The following is a 17,414-nucleotide window of genomic DNA, read 5'->3' on the forward strand; positions in this document are numbered from 1 at the left end:
ACAAAATTTTTATAATGGAGAAGATCCTCACACCAGCATGCCTGGACTTAGATCATTGGGAGGCGGACTCATCCACCAAGTTTACTCACTGGCTTAAGTGTTTCGAAAAATTCCTGACCGCCTCCGCAGCAATCAAATCGGACGAGGTCAAACTGGATGTCCTGACCTCCAAAGTGAACCACCGAGTGTACTCGGTCATCCAAGACGCGACCTCGTACGCGGACGCTATCAAGCTCCTCAAGGACCAGTACACGCGCCCAGTGAACGAAGTGTACGCCAGGCACCTTCTGGGGAGTCGTAAACAACAACCTGGGGAATCGACCGTGGAATACCTTCAGGCACTGTCTGTGCTTGGCCGGGCCTGTGGTTGTAAGGATGTAAAGGCCGCCGTGTACACAGAGGAACTTGTCCGGGACGCTTTTGTAGCGGGCCACAGATCCAATTACACCCGACAGCGACTGTTGGAGCAGAGTGACCTCGACCTCAACAAGACCTCTGAACTCGCACTATCATTGGATGCAGCCTACCGGGGCATGGATGCCTACTCCTCTGCACCGTGGACGCCGCGGGGAATGACAGCCTGGGACACGGTAGGACCGGCTCATAGCGCTGTGCCACCCCAGCCACACCCCAGCAACGGCCCAACTACTGCAGCAGTGTCCCAAGGCCAGACAGCAGTGCCCCAAGGCCAGAAATGCTACTTCTGTGGCCAGGCAAAACACCCCAGAGCGCGCTGCCCGGCGAAAAACGCGATCTGCTCGGGCTGCGGGAAGAAGGGACACTACGCTAACGTCTGCAGGGCCAAAGCCACCCCGAACCCCAGCAGCGCCGCGTGTGGGCCATGCGGGCCGCCATCTTGGGCCTCCCCGGCCATGTGCGAACCACCGGTACAGCAGCCATTTTGGACACCTCCAGCCACATGGGGATCATGGACGCCGCCATCTTGGACGACAGCCGGAACGCAGCAGGCCCCCAACACCGCCTCATCTGATACCCGCAGCGACACACCGACCCCTACGCTGGCATCCATTACACTGGACCAAGCGAGACCGCACCAGCTGGCCAGTTCCACAATGGACATTAAGGTAAATGGCCACGATACAACCTGCCTTTTTGACTCTGGGAGCACGGAGAGCTTCACCCACCCCGACACGGTGCGGCGTTGCTCTCTCCCAGTCCTGCCTGCGCACCAGCGGATTTCTATGGCCTCCGAGTCCCAGTCGGCGGACATCGGCGGCTACTGCGTAGTGACACCCGTAGTAGACGGGACCGTGTACGATCATTTTAAACTTCTGGTCCTGCCGGACCTCTGCGCTGCCGTCCTGCTGGGGTTAGATTTTCAGTGCCACCTTAAAAGTGTTACGATGGCGTACGGTGGACCCCTACCCCCACTCACAGTCCGCAGCCAGCAGCTCCCAAATTGCCCGCCGCGCACCAGGTGCAACCTCTCCACACTCAGAGTCACCCCCCCCCCCCACTGTTTACTAACCTCACCCCCGACTGTAAGCCCATCGCCACAAAGAGCAGGCGATACAGTGCCGGGGACAGGGTTTTCATTAAAACTGAAGTGGAGCGGCTCCTGAAGGAAGGGATTATTGAGGGCAGCACCAGCCCCTGGCGAGCCCAGGTTGTGGTCGTTAAGACCGGCGAGAAGCAGCGCCTGGTCATCGACTACAGCCAGACAATAAATCGCTACACCCTGCTGGACGCCTACCCACTCCCCCGCATAGCTGATATGGTCAACCAGATCGCGCAGTACCGCGTCTTCTCGACCATTGACCTGAAATCAGCGTACCACCAGCTCCCTATCCGCCCTGAGGACCGCAAGTCTACTGCCTTTGAGGCAAACGGCCGCCTCTATCACTTCCTTAGGGTTCCCTTTGGCGTCACCAACGGGGTCTCCGTCTTCCAAAGGGAGATGGACCGGATGGTAGATCAAAATGCGTTGCAGGCCACTTTCCCATATCTGGACAATGTGATCATCTGCGGCCGTGACTTGCAGGACCATGACGCAAACCTCTCAAAATTCCTCCACACCGCCCAACTCCTGAACCTGACATATAACAAGGAGAAGTGCATATTCCGCACAAACCACCTCGCCATCCTTGGCTGTGTTGTGGAACACGGAGTCATCGGCCCCGACCCCGACCGGATGCGTCCCCTTATGGAACTCCCACTGCCCCACTGCCTCAAGGCCCTGAAGAGGTGCCTAGGGTTTTTCTCCTATTATGCCCAGTGGGTCCCCTACTATGCGGACAAGGCCAATCCGCTGATCAAGTCCACCTCTTTTCCCTTGACGGCAGAGGCCCGCTTAGCCTTCCACCGTATCAAGGAAGACATTGCCAAAGCCACCATGCACGCAGTGGACGAATCCATCCCCTTCCAGGTGGAAAGCGACGCGTCCGACATTGCCCTGGCTGCTACCCTCAATCAGGCGGGGAGCCCCGTGGCCTTCTTTTCACGAACCCTCCAAGGCCCGGAGACCAGACACTCCGCTGTTGAGAAGGAGGCCCAGGCGATTGTGGAGGCTGTGCGTCATTGGAGGCACTACCTGGCCGGAAAACGATTTACCCTGCTCACTGACCAACGTTCAGTTGCTTTCATGTTTAACAACAAGCAGAGGGGCAAAATCAAAAATGACAAGATCTTGAGGTGGAGAATCGAACTTTCCACCGACAATTACGAGATCTTGTACCGGCCCGGGAAGCTCAATGAACCCCCGGATGCGCTATCGCGTGGCACCTGCGCCAGCGCGCAGATCGATAGACTGCGGGCCCTCCACAATGACCTCTGCCACCCGGGGGTCACCAGGTTCTTCCACTTCATCAAGGCCCGCAACCTGCCTTACTCTATTGAGGAGGTCAGGACCATGACCAGGAACTGCCAAGTCTGCGCTGAGTGCAAACCGCACTTTTATAGACCAGACAGGGCCCACCTGATAAAAGCCACTCGCCCCTTCGAGCGCCTGAGCGTTGATTTTAAAGGGCCTCTCCCCTCCTCCGACCGCAATGTGTACTTCCTCAATATTATTGATGAGTACTCCCGTTTCCCGTTCGCCATCCCCTGCCCGGACATGACCAGTGCCACGGTCATTAAATGTCTGAACGACCTCTTCACCCTGTTCGGTTTCCCCAGCTATATCCATAGCGGCCGGGGCTCATCGTTTATGAGTGACGAACTCCGTCAGTACCTGCTAACTAGGGGTATTGCCACAAGCAGGACCACCAGTTACAACCCCCGGGGGAATGGACAGGTGGAAAGAGAAAATGCGACAGTTTGGAAGGCCGCCCTGCTAGCCTTAAAGTCTAGGGGCCTTCCAACCTCCCGCTGGCAGGATGTGCTCCCCGATGCGCTCCACTCTATTCGGTCACTGCTCTGCACTGCCACTAACGCCACCCCTCATGAGAAAATGTTTGTCTTCCCAAGGAAGTCCACATCTGGGACATCGCTACCCGCCATGGCTGACGTCCCCGGGGCCGGTCCTACTGAGAAGGCACGTGAGGACCCATAAAACGGACCCCCTGGTCGAGAGGGTCGACCTCCTCCACGCCAACCCCCAGTATGCTTACATTGCATACCCGGACGGGCGGGAGGACACAGTCTCCATAAGAGACCTTGCACCCTCGGGGGCCGCAGTAACCCACTACTCACTACCACCCCCCCCCACGATCTGATATCCAGCCCTGGCAGACGGCAGGCCTGGGCCCAGCGACCCGCTCGACATCTACGAGGTCGACACGCCTGTGCCACAGCCTACGCGGGACTCGACGCCGGAAGCTCCACTACCCCTGCCGTCGCCACGCCGATCACAGCGGCAGACAAGACCTCCGGAGAGACTCCAATACACTAACTTTTAATACACTTCACCCCGCCGGACTCAATTTTAAACAAGGGGTGAATGTGGTAAACCACTGTTTGTATTCCACTGTGTACATGCCTGGACATGCCTCGGCTGACTCCTCCCACAAGTCCTAGTATAAAGGTGACTGCTCCCCAGCCCCTTTGTATTCTGGACCGGTCGACCACTCGAGGCAGACCTTCATTCTTTTGTTAATAAAAGCCTTTAGTTACTCTCTTAACTCTCAGTCTTTTATGAGTAATTGATAGCGCATCACTCCCCCAACACTGAATATAAACCCCTCACTCCCCCAACACTGAATATAAACCCCTCACTCCCCCAACACTGAATATAAACCCCACACTCCCCCAACGCTGAATATAAACCCCTCACTCCCCAACACTGAATATAAACCCCTCACTCCCCCAACACTGAATATAAACCCCTCACTCCCCCAACACTGAATATAAACCCCTCACTCCCCCAACACTGAATATAAACCCCTCACTCCCCCCAACACTGAATATAAACCCCTCAGTCCCCCCAACACTGAATATAAACCCCTCACTCCCCCAACACTGAATATAAACCCCTCACTCCCCCCAACACTGAATATAAACCCCTTACTCCCCCAACACTGAATATAAACCCCTCACTCCCCCTAACACTGAATATAAACCCCTCACTCCCCCAACACTGAATACAAACCCCTCACTCCCCAACACTGAATATAAACCCCTCACTCCCCCAACACTGAATATAAACCCCTCACTCCCCCAACACTGAATATAAACCCCACACTCCCCCCAACACTGAACATAAACCCCTCACTCCCCCAACACTGAATATAAACCCCTCACTGCCCCAACACTGAATATAAACCCCTCACTCCCCCAACACTAAATATAAACCTCTCACTCCCCAACACTGAAAATAAAACCTCACTCCCCCAACACTGAATATAAACCCCTCACTCCCCCAACACTGAATATAAACCCCTCACTCCCCCAACACTGAATATAAACCCCTCACTCCCCCCAACACTGAATATAAACCCCTCACTCCCCCCAACACTGAATATAAACCCCTCACTCCCCCAACACTGAATATAAACCCCTCACTCCCCCCAACACTGAATATAAACCCCTCACTCCCCCAACACTGAATATAAACCCCTCACTCCCCCAACACTGAATATAAACCCCTCACTCCCCACAACACTGAATATAAACCCCTTACTCCCCCAACACTGAATATAAACCCCTCACTCCCCCTAACACTGAATATAAACCCCTCACTCCCCCAACACTGAATACAAACCCCTCACTCCCCCAACACTGAATATAAACCCCTCACTCCCCCAACGCTGAATATAAACCCCTCACTCCCCCAACACTGAATATAAACCCCTCACTCCCCCCAACACTGAATATACACCCCTCACTCCCCCAACACTGAATATAAACCCCCTCTCCCCCAACACAGAATATAACCCCCTCACTCCCCCAACACTGAATATAAACCCCTACTCCCCTCAACAGTCTCAATATAAAGCCCCCAAATGTATTTGAATTAATACCTGGTGGGGTCTTCATTATTGACTCCAGCGTTGAATCTTCATGTATAATGTAACTGTAAAAGGATTAAAAATACACTTAAGCTAAAATTTTATTGTAACATAAATTGTCAGCAATGCGCTGCCTTTTGCAACTCCTTCTGCGCTGTATTATTCTATGATTTTATGATACAGCTGGCGTAATTCCGGAGGCCATCTCACCCGGTAGTGGGACCCTCGGGACATGGCGGCCTATCAGAGCAGAAGGGCGCGAGAAAGGATGTGGCCCTCAACTTCCACCTGCCTCCAAGTGGGCAGGGCCTTGTTTTTTCAGGAGGATCGTAAGAGTTTGAGGCTCTCTGGCCACTGCCGCAGCCCCCTCCTCCACACCACAGCCCCGCCCCCTCCCCCCCACTGGACCCTGACTTGGTGGCATGCACCTGTTCCGATGGGCCTGCAGAACCCCGCAAGTTAATGTCGGAGACGAGGGGGAAGGGCCGAGGTCTGAGCGGGTAAATAATCTGCACCTGCTTTTTAACCTGCCCAGCCGCCCGGTTCCTGTTACACAGGCAAGGTTAAAAATCCACCCCAGTCTCTCCTCTCATTGAATCTTACAGCACAGGAGGAGGCCATTCGGCCCATCGTGCCTATGCAGGTCTCCAATTAGTCCCACCCCTCCCCTGCTCTTTCTCCATAGCCCTGCAAAATCTTTCCTTTTTGAGTATTTATCCAATTCCTTTTTGAAAGTTACTATTGAATCTGCTTCCGCCGCCCTTTCAGGCAGCGCATTCCAGATCACAACAACTCGCTGCGTAAAATAATTTCTCCTCATCTTCCCCTCTGGTTCTTTTGCCAATTACCTTAAATCTGTGTCCTCTGGACACCAACCCTTCTGCCACTTCTGTTTCTCCCCATTTATTCCATCAAAACCATTCATGATTTTGAACACCTCTATTAAATCTCCCCTTAACCTTCTCTGCTCTCAGGAGAACAACCCCAGCTTCTCCAGTCTATCCATGTATCTGAAGTCCCTCATCCCTGGTACCATTCTAATAAATCTCCTCAGCACCCTGTCCAAGGCCTTGGCATCCTTCCTAAAGTGTGGTGCCCAGAATTGAACACAGTGCTCCAACTGAGGCCGAACCAGTGTTTTATAAAGGTTTAGAATAACTTCCATGCTTTTGTGCTCTATACCTCTATTAATAAAGCCAAGGGAATTGAAGGATATATGGATAGGGCGGGAAAGTAGAGTTTAGTTACATGGTACATAGCCAAGTTCCGCACTCACAAGGACGGCCTCAACCGGGATCTCGGTTTCATGTCATGCTACATGTAACCCCACCTGGTGTAGGGTCATCCAGACTCGAGTCGTCGTTGGCTTGTTCCCTCTACACAGATGCTGTGATTTCCAGCAAAAAAAATGTCTTTTGTCTGTTTTTTTGTTTTTCATACAGACCCCAGCATCTGCAACATTTGACCCCTTGTGACCCCACCTCATTGTTCTTTGATGTAATGTTTTCCTCACTGACCTGTTTGGACACCATTCACACCTTTGATTGCTGTGATTATCTCTCTACTGAGGTGTGATAAATGGCAGTTAGAAAGATTACCTGTAATCATCTGGCATTATTCTCTGACTATATAAGCTGTGTCTTTATGCATCTCTCCACTTCACCTGACGAAGGAGCAGCGCTCCGAAAGCTTGTGATTTCAAATAAAGCTGTTGGACTATAACCTGGTGTTGTGTGACTTCCTACATTAGTTACAAGTTCAGCCGTGATCTTATTGAATGGCAGGGCAGGGCTAAAGGGGTCATATGGCTGCTCCTGCTCCTATTTCTTATGTTCTTATTCTGTATGCTTTTTTTAACCGTCTTCTCAACTTGTCCTGCCATCTTTGAAGACTTGTGTGTGTCCACCCCGGGTCTCTCTGTTCCAAACCCTCTTCAAAATTGTACCATTTCGTTCACAATACACCAGCTGAGTAACTCGGAGTGAACAACAGAGCGGAGGGTGGGTGTGGGGGGGGGGAGTTCTAGGCCTGGTTCGAGATGAGAAAGCAGAGCTCCTTACTGTCTACCTGGAATTCTCCTGGATCAAACATTCTCCCATGGGCAAACCTTCGGACATCCAAGCCTCCGAGCTCGGCCGGCCGGTTGTTAACTCCACACTTGAGAACACGTTGTCAATATCGGTGCTACCTACGTGGTATTAAAAGAAAGAAAGAACTTGCATTTCTCCAGCGCCTTTCACAACACTGGGACATCCCAAAGCGCTTTACAGCCAATTAAGTACTTTTTGAAGTGTAGTCACTGCTGTAATGTAGGAAACGCGGCAGCCAATTTGTGCACAGCAAGCTCCCACAAACAGCAATGTGATAACGACCAGATAATCTGTTTCTAGTGATGTTGAGTGAGGGATAAATATTGGCCCCAGGACACCGGGGAGTACTCCCCTGTGCCTCTTCAAAATAGTCCCATGGGATCTTTTACATCCACCTGAGAGAGCAGACGGGGCCTCGGTTTAATGTCTCATCCGAAAGGTGTCACCTCCGACAGTGCAGCACTCCCTCAGTACCGCACTTGAGTGTCAGCCTGCGGTTTGTGCTCAACTCTCTTGGAATGGGACTGTGAACCCACGACCTTCTGACTTGGAGACGAAGAGAGTGCTACCCACTGAGACCCGGCGGACACCAGAAACACAGTGGGAGAGATCACAGCGGCATAGTAACACATGCATGAAGGAAAACACCACACAGGATGGTGTTTATAGGGCAGTACGTGGTATTATTCTGTGCCCACGAGAGATCTGCTACCGCGGCCCCCAATGAGGTCCAGCTCTGGTCACCACAGTTTAGGAAACGATGTGAAGGCCCTTAAGAGGGTGCAGAGGAGATTTACCAGAATGGTTCCGGGGCTGGGGGATCTTAGCTACAAGGACAGGTTGGAGAAGCTGGATTTGTTTTCATTAGAGCAAAGGAGGTTGAGGGGTGATTTGATAGAGGTGTACAAGATTATGACGGGTTTGGATAGGCTAGACGGGGAAAGGTTGTTCCCACTAGTTGACGGTACAAAGGTTTTGGGCAAGAGATACAGGGGGTGATGTGAGGAAAAACTTTTTTACGCAGCGAGTGGCGAGGACCTGGAACTCGCTGCCGACGGAAGTGGTGGAAGCGGAGACACTCAGGCCCAGAAATTCGGGTCCCCGTGGGTGAGTACGCACTGGGTACTCACGCGTCGGCCCAATGAAAGTGCCAGTTTCGTGCATGCACTGCGCATGCGCAGGAAACCGGAACTTCCGTTCCCTTGAAAGAAGGGGTTGACAGGTGGAACGTGTGCGCCGGAGAGGCAGCGCGTGCGCATCGAACTTAGGTTTTTTTTGCAGGTTTCTCCGGGAGGGTAACTCTCTAGCAGTTACACTTTTAAAAAGCAGGTGCAAGGCCTGCTTTTAACAAGGTAAGTGGTGAATTAATTAAATTTAAAACATTTTTTCCACAGGTTTATTATTTTTAAATACTTTAAAGAAAGGTAAGTTTATTTTTAGCCCCGTTAAAAAATGTAATTTTTTCAAAAATTTATAAATTATTATTTAAAATAGTTATTTCATGTAATTTATAGTTATTTTAAAAATGTGATTTTTAAAAAAAATGTATTTGAGGTTTTACTGATGTTTGGGGCTTATAGTATTTATAGATTTGACCGGTCTTCCTGTCAATTTTATGAATGAAGCATTCCCTGCTACTATTGGCTCTCCATGGCCCACGTGATCCCAGGGGATGCTTTGAACTAACTGCGCCCCTGGGATACGCAAGCACTGCGCGCCGGCAGCTGGAGCAGGCCCAGGATCGGAATACCACGTGGGCCCACAGCTCAACGGCCGGCGCGCTAGGTAAGTGCAGGTCGAGGGCTTACACCTGCGGGAAGCCTCCGACCCGAATTTCTGGGCCTCAATGTTTTCAAGGGGAGACTGAATAGGCACTTGCGGGAAATACACTTGCAGGGCTACGGGGACAGAGCGGGGGAATGGGACTGACTGGATTGCTCTACAGAGAGCCGGCACGGACTCGATGGGCCGAATGGCCTCTTTCTGTGCCGTTATGACTCTATGGGGGGGAAATTTGAGGGCGCTAATGGGGCGCAAAGCAACCAGTGCCCGTGCGTGCCGATGTTTGCGCCGCTCGCGAAATTGACCAGACATTTTGCGGCAGCGCTAAACACTACCGCCACGATCTCCTGCGCCGGCAGATCGTGACATCAGTCGAGTGCGCAACGCCCCGGCAGCGCCCCGGACCGGATATTGAGTGGCGCCCCCTGCCGTACTGCCTGCCGCTAGCAACGACAGGTTGAGGGGAGCGTTTTGCAGTCAGGAAGGGACTGGGGGAGCGCTATTAAAAGGCGACCGCTTCCTGCCTTTTTTTGTCGCGACATTTTTGCACCACGCATTCTGAGAGAGAGAGAGAGAGAGAGAGACTTCTGGAGAGATTCAACGATGTGTGAAGGAGTTTTGGGTACTGAGCAGCACTTTGTAGGTTTATTTTGATTTGACCTTCCTTGTATCAATTTAGAAGAGACTGTGGGGGCTGCACTCTGAGCTCTTTCCCTGGGCCTCTCCATTGTTCTTTCCAGCAGATTTGATGTACAGGTCTCTCCAGGCTGAGATTCAAGGCTGCAATGAGCAGGATGTGGATGGAGAGCAAGATCAACCGTCTCCTTTAAGAACTGGCCGGCACCAGTGTGTCTGTGTCCCATTGCTGACTGACATCACATGAGCTTCGCCAGCGCTCTGAGGTAGCGCCTCGCTCCTCAGCCTTTGCGCCTTAAGAGAGGTGTGAAGTGCCTGATTTAGCGCTCCAATCATCTCCAGGGGCGATAGACGCCAAGTTTGCAGTCGGAGGCGATAATTTGCGGCACGCGCTAAACTTTGTGCCCGGCCGGTAATTGCGCCCCAAACAGGGCGATACCAAATTTCTCCCACATGACTCTATGACTGTGAAACAAATGCTTCAGGCCCGATTTTAACCTGGTGAGAATCGAGAGCCTGGACTCCGCCATTTGCAACCCGCCCAAGTTTTACTTTGACTCCCGCCTCGCCGACAATGGCCTGAATGTAAGGAGATACCTCGGGGGAAATGCAATCTAGAGCACATCCAGGGCACTGTGGGGCAAATGCCTGCACTGGAGGGCACAGCAAAGTATAGAAATGCAGTGGTTATAGGGGATTCGATAATCTGGGAGATAGACAGGTATTTCTGCAACTGTCAACGTGAGTCCCCCATGGTGTGTTGCCTCCCTAGTGCCAGGTTAAACAACATCACCAAGAGGGCGCAGAACATTTTGAGGGGGGGGGAAGGAAACAGCCAGAAGTGATTGCCCATGTGGGAACCAATGACACAGGAAGTAAAAGGGTTGAGGTCCTGCAGGCAGAGTTTCAGGAGCTCAGGTGCAAATTAGACAGCAGGACCTCAACGGTAGTAATGTCTGAATTACTCCCAGTGCCGCGCGCTAGTGAGTATAGGAATAATAGAATAAGACAGGTTAACACGCAGCTGGAGAAATGGTGCAGGAAGGAGGACTTCAGATCTTGGGACCAGTTCTGGGGCGGGAGAGACCTGTTCAAGATGGACGGGTTACACCTCAACAGAGCTGAGACCAACGTCTTCACTGGAAGGTTATCTACCACTGTAGGGGAGGGTTCAAACTAATTTGACAGAGGAATGGACACCACAATGAAACATTAGAGAGGAGAAACAAGGTGCACAGAGGACTGGGAGAGACTAATAGCACTAGAATAAAGAATAGTTCAGAAATAGGAGCAATCAGTGAGGGGAAAAATGTGAGGCAGACTAAGATGGGTTTGGAGTGTATGTACGTAAATGCACGGAGAGTGGTAAATAAGGTCGGTGAGCTGCAGGTACAAGTCATCACATGGGACTATGATATGGTGGTAATAACAGAGACCGGACTCAAAAAAAGTGAGGATTGGGAACTTAATATTCCTGGCTGCAAGGTATTCAGGAAACTCTTTTTAATCCGGCACCGATGGGACCGGTGTGGTGCCGGTTGATCAAAAAGTCCAGATTACAGAGCGGTATACTTACCAAGGTATGAGAGCCCCGTATACGGCCACAGGTGCAGGAGCCCCAGTTACACGTCACTTGAGCAGGAGTCCCGGTTACATGGCCACAGATCCAGGAGTCCCTGTTGCACGGCCACAGGTGCAGGAACCCCGGTTACACGGCCACAGATCCAGGAGTCCCTGTTGCACGGCACAGGTGCAGGAACCCCGGTTACACGGCCACAGATCCAGGAGTCCCTGTTGCATGGCCACAGGTGCAGGAACCCCGGTTACATGGCCACAGGTGCAGGAACCCCAGTTACATGGCCACAGATCCAGGAGTCCCTGTTGCATGGCCACAGGTGCAGGAACCCCAGTTACATGGCCACAGGTGCAGGAACCCCAGTTACACGGCCACAGATCCAGGAGTCCCTGTTGCATGGCCACAGGTGCAGGAACCCCAGTTACATGGCCACAGATCCAGGAACCCCGGTTACACGGCCACTAATATATAGTAAAACTTACCTGAACCTACTCCTGAATTTTTCCGGTTAAGAGAGATTTCTGGATGCCGGTTAAAAGAGAGTTTCCTATTCAGGAAAGATAGGGAAGGAAAAAAATTAGGGGGGTGCGATGGCAGTATTGATCAAAAAGAACGTTTGTAGCACTGGAGAGGGATGATGTATGTGAGGGGGTTAGAATTAAGGAACAATGGAGGAGCTATGACACTGCTGGGTGTGCACCATAGGCCAACAAATAGTGGGAAGGAGATCGAGGAGCAAATTTTCAGGCAAATTGCAGAAAGATGAAAGAACTACAGAGTAGTGATAATGGGAGCCTTCAATTCTCCTAATATAGACTGGGATAGTAACAGTGAAAAGAAGTGAAGGGGGGAGGAATTCCTGAAATGTGTACAAGAGAGCTTTCTTGATCAGTATGTTTCCAACCCAACACAGCAGGAAGCAGTGTTGGATCTAGTTCTGGGGAATGAAGTAGAGCATGTTTCAGTGGGAGAGCATTTTGGGGAACAGTGATCATATCAGGTTTCGAATAGTTGTGGAAAAGGTACAATCAAGCGTAAAAATACTTAACTGGAGGAGGGCTAACTTCAGTGAGTTGAAAAGGGATCTGGCCCCAGTGGATTGGAATCAAAATTTGGTCGGCAAAACAGTAATTGACCAACGAGATGGTTCAGATACAGAATAGACACAGAAGGGGAAAGGAAGAGCTGCGTGGATGACAAGATATAGAGATTAAAATGAGAAAGGAATGGAGGCTTATGACAAATGTAAGATACATAATACTGTAGAGAACCAAGCTGAATATAAAAAGTACAGAGGAGATCTAAAAAAGGGAATAAGAGGGAAAAAGAGAGTATGAGAATAGATTAGCGGTTAACATAAAAGGGAACCTAAAGGTCTTTTAAAACATATAAATAGTAAAAGGGTAGGGTGGGGCTGATTAGGGACCAAAAAGTGGATCTACTTGTGGAGGCAGAGGGCATGGCTGAGGTACTAAATGAGGACTTTGCATCTGTCTTCACTGAAGAAGAGGATGCTGCCAATGTAGCAGTAAAGAAAGAGGCAGTAACGATATCAGATAGGATAAAAATAGATAACAAGGTGGTACTTAAAAGGTTGGCAGTCCTCAAAGTGGGCAAGTCACCCGGTCCGGATTGGGTGCGTCCTACGTTACCGAGCGAAGTAAGAGTGGAAATTGCCGAGGCTCTGGCCACAATCTTCCATTTCTCCTTGGATATGGAGGTGGTGCCAGAGGATTTCAAATGTTATAACCCTGTGTAGGGACCGGGTGCTAGGGTTTGGATGATCAGCCATGATCTCGTTGAATGGCGGAGCAGGCTCGAAGGGCCGAATGGCCTACTCCTGCTTTTAGTTTCTATGTTTCTATGTTTAAAAAAGGGGAGAGGGATAAACCCGGCAGTTACAGGCCAGTCAGCCGATTGCCGGTGGGGGGGGAAATTTTAGAGATAATAAGCTGGGACAAAATTAATTGGCATTTTGAAAAGTAAGGGCTAATAAAGTCAGTAAGGATGTGTTAAAGGCAAATCGTGTTTGACTAGCTTGATGGAGTTCTTTGATGAAGTAACGGAGAGGGTTGTTGAGGGTAGTGCGGTTGATGTTGTGTATATGGACTTTCAAAAGGCGTTTGATGAAGTAAAACGTAATAGACTTGTTAGCAAAATTGAAGGATTAAAGGGCCAGTGAGAGTGTGGATACGAAATTAGATAAGGGATAGTAAACAGAGAGTAGTGGTGAACGGTTGTTTTTCAGACTGGAGGGAAGTATACAGTGGTGTTCTCCAGGCATTGGTATTGGGACCACTGCTCTTTTTGATATACAGGAAACTTTGAGTTATCCGGAGGCGAACGTCCAGCAAGCTGGAGCCACCGGCAAAAATCAGGAGCCGTTTTTTATTCTTTCGTTTCTTTTCTTTGCTTTTTTTGAACAGTCACAAGCTGTGCAAGGTCTGTAGCTAAGCAACAGCTTCAGCTAGAGACGCTACAGAGACGCTTGCCGACTGTTTAGAGGCTGTTGGGTTTGTTGATTCAGACGGAGTTGAAAATCTCCGTATGTTTCAACATTAGCTCTGGAGTGTACGGCAGTTTGGAGGGAACGGCAGCAGCTCGGTCCCGTCGGTGCCGGATAGCACAAAGTTTCCTGTATATATATATGACCTGGACTTGGGTACATGGGTATAATTTCAAGTTTGGAGATGACACGAGACTCGGAAATGTAGTAAACAGTGAGGAGGATAGTAACAGACCTCAGGAGGACATAGACCGACTGGTGAAATGGACAGACACATGGCAGATGCAATTTAATGCCGAGAAGTGTGAAGTGATACATTTTACAGTAGTAGGAAGAGTGAAGAGAGGCAATATAAACTAAATGATACAATTTTAAAGGGAGTGCAGGAACAGAGAGAGATCTGGGGGTGTACGTACACAGGTCTTTGAATGCGGCAGGACCAGTTGAGAAGTCTGTCAAGGCTGTAGAGAAGGTGCAGAAGAGATTTACGAGAATGGTGCCAGGGATGAGGGATTACAGATGAGTGGAGAGACTGGAGAAGCTGGGGTTGTTCTCCTTAGAGCAGAGAAGGTTAAGGTCAAAATCATGAACAGTTTTGATCGAGTAAATCAAGAGAAACTGTTTCCAGTGGCAGAAGGGTCGGTAACCAGAGGACACAGATTTAAGGTGATTGGCAAAAGAACTAGAGGTGACATGAGGAAACATTTTTTTACAGAGCGAGTTGTTGTGATCTGGAAAGGGTGATGGAAGCAGATTCAATAGTAACTTCAAAACCCCTGAAGGGGAAAAAATGGGGAAAGAGAACGAGTGTGGGACTAGTTGGACATCTATCCCCAAGAGCTGGCACAGGCATGATGGGCCGAATGGCCTCCTTCTGTGCTGTATCATTCTATGAAAAAAAGAAAGAGTTGCATTTATATAGTGCCTTTCATGACCACAGGATGTCCCAAAGTGCTTTACAGCCAATTAAGTCATTTTGAAGTGAAGTCACCATATTGTAATATAGAAAACGTGGCAGCCTATTTGCACACAGCAAGCTCCCACAAAGTGATGTTGATTGATGGATGGATAAATATCGGCCAGGACATCAGGGATAACTCCCCTGCTCTTCTTTGAAATAGTGGCATAGGATCTTTTAATGCCACCTGAGAGAGCAGACGGGGACTCGGTTTAACGTCTCATCCTAAAGAGGACACCTCCGACAGTGCAGCACTCCCTCAGTACTGCACTGGAGTGTCGGCCTAGATTTTTGTGCTGGGGTCTCTGGAGTGGGATTCGAACCCACGAACCTTCTGACTCTGAGGTGAGGGTGCTGCCCATTGAGCTCGGCCGACGCATGGTGAACACCAGCATAGACCAGTCGGGCCGAATGGCCTGTTTCTGTGCTGCAAATTCTTTGTAATTCTGTGAGAGGTGGGCACGCCGTGTATTTCAGCCCTCGAGAGTAAAGTTCTGCTCCTCTTACCCAGTATCTCCTCGACATTCATGTCTGATGGATTGAGCTCCTGGTACAGGGCAAACAGAAGCCTCTCCCTGTCCTCGGCGTCTTGCAACTGCAGCTGGTCAAAGAGCTCTGAGTCGGTATTGGCTAGCTGTCTCCCAGTGATCCCAAACTCTGAAGGGAAACGAGACACGGTTAGAAGGCTGATTACAATCGTACACTTCTGAACATGATTAAATGACTAATTCAATGAATCGACTAAGGCTGTCGGTGAGGAATTTGCCAAACCGACCTGGGTTTTTATCTGTTTTTCCGCCTCTCTCAGGAGTAGCGTTGCCAACTCTGGTTGGACGTGTTTCTGGAGGATTCATCGCGTGACCTCCCACTCCCAACCGTCCCGCCCGATCAAACAGCCTTTTTACCCCATCTCCAATATTCTTACAACTAATGAACAAAAATGTTCAAAGAGAAAAGCGCACGATGGCTTTAACACCCCTGTGGTGTTTCTCCAGGGTGTTGCTCACAGCCGTGTCCTAGAGATTAATCTTCAACTCCAGGAGAGTTGGTAACCCTACTCAGGAGTTCACGTGGCTTTCGGGCAGGGGTGAGGAGCGTTTAAATTGTGAGGCACGAGGCATCGCAGTTGGTGTGGGACAGGCTGGATGGGCCAGAGGGTCTTCTTCCTGTCCCTCACTGTTTGTTTGAATGCAATTCCCGTTACGGTGCACAACACAGAGCAGAATTCTGCTCATTAACCTCACTGACCCCTACACTGAAGCGCTAAGCACATGCCTTCCTGGAGAAACTTTACTCTGATTAAACCCTGCAGCAGAATTGTTCTCCTGCCTGTTGCTTCTCTGGGAAGTGTTGACACAGAAGCTGTTAGTCTGAGGCACCAGTTGCTCAGCCTCCAGCCAAACAGAAGCCTGTTTACACGGCCTGGACCCTCCCTAGCTGGGAGTCTCCTGACTCTGTCCGGGAGCCAGCTCTAGGCCAGCTGGGACACATGGATGCGCACAGTTCCCTTCCAACGGTTAGAATGTCAAATGTTCAGGCAGCAGAGCGGGAAGAGTTCTCACACTCTAAACATTTAAGTTGAGTCAAGTAGAGGGTTTTAACCAGTGCCCAGGGAGTTCGAGTTGGACAGCACACTGGCGTTACACCCCGCGCACTGGCCTTACACTCCGTGCGCTGGCGTTACACCCCGAGCACTGGCGTTACATTCCGCGTACTGGCCTTACACTCCACGCACTGGCGTTACACTCCGTGCACTGGCGTTACACTCCGTGCACTGGCGTTACATTCCGCGTACTGGCGTTACATTCCGCGTACTGGCCTTACACTCCGCGCACTGGCGTTACACCCCATGCGCTAGCCTTACACTCCGCGCACTGGCGTTACATGCCGCGCACTGGCGTTACACTCCACGCACTGGCGTTACACCCCGTGCGCTGGCGTTACATTTCGCGCGCTGGCCTTACACCCCGCGCACTAGCGTTACACTCCGCACGCTGGCGTTACACCCCGTGCACTGGCCTTACACCCCGCGCGCTGGCGTTACACTCTGCACACTGGCATTACACGCCATGCACTGGCGTTACAACCCGCACGCTGGCGTTACACTCCGCGCACTGGCATTACACTCCGCACGCTGGCGTTACACCCCGCGCACTGGTGTTACACCCCACGCACTGGCGGTACACCCCGCATGCTGGCCTTACACTCTGCGCGCTGGCGTTACACCCCATTCACTGGCATTACACCCCGCGCGCTGGCGTCACAGCCCGCGCGCTGACGTTACACTCCGCGCACTGGCGTTACACCCCGCGCGCTGGCGTTACACTCCGTGCACTGCCGTTACACTCTGCGCACTGGCCTTACACTCCGTGCGCTGGCCTTACACGCCACGCACTGGCCTTACACTCCATGTTCTGGCGTTACACTCCGCGCACTGGCGTTACACTCCGCGCTCTCGCGT

The 17,414-nt window shown here is 51.1% G+C and overlaps 1 protein-coding gene across 1 annotated transcript in view; it reads right to left on the reverse strand.

Annotated features, from left to right (window-relative positions):
- Positions 1 to 17,414, reverse strand: part of LOC147109030 (uncharacterized) — a 195,981-nt gene that overhangs the window by 114,255 nt on the left and 64,312 nt on the right. The window contains exons 7-9 of the mRNA XM_086004169.1: positions 15,461 to 15,610; positions 7,473 to 7,593; positions 5,418 to 5,470 (exon numbers count right to left, since the gene is read on the reverse strand). Coding sequence (XP_085860295.1) covers positions 5,418 to 5,470; positions 7,473 to 7,593; positions 15,461 to 15,610 — 324 coding nt within the window. The remainder of the gene's footprint in view (positions 1 to 5,417; positions 5,471 to 7,472; positions 7,594 to 15,460; positions 15,611 to 17,414) is intronic.

This window comes from Somniosus microcephalus, chromosome 12 (assembly GCF_052327205.1).
Source record: "Somniosus microcephalus isolate GS21.2 chromosome 12, FLI_Smic_1.0, whole genome shotgun sequence".
NCBI classification, from domain to species: Eukaryota; Metazoa; Chordata; class Chondrichthyes; order Squaliformes; family Somniosidae; genus Somniosus; species Somniosus microcephalus.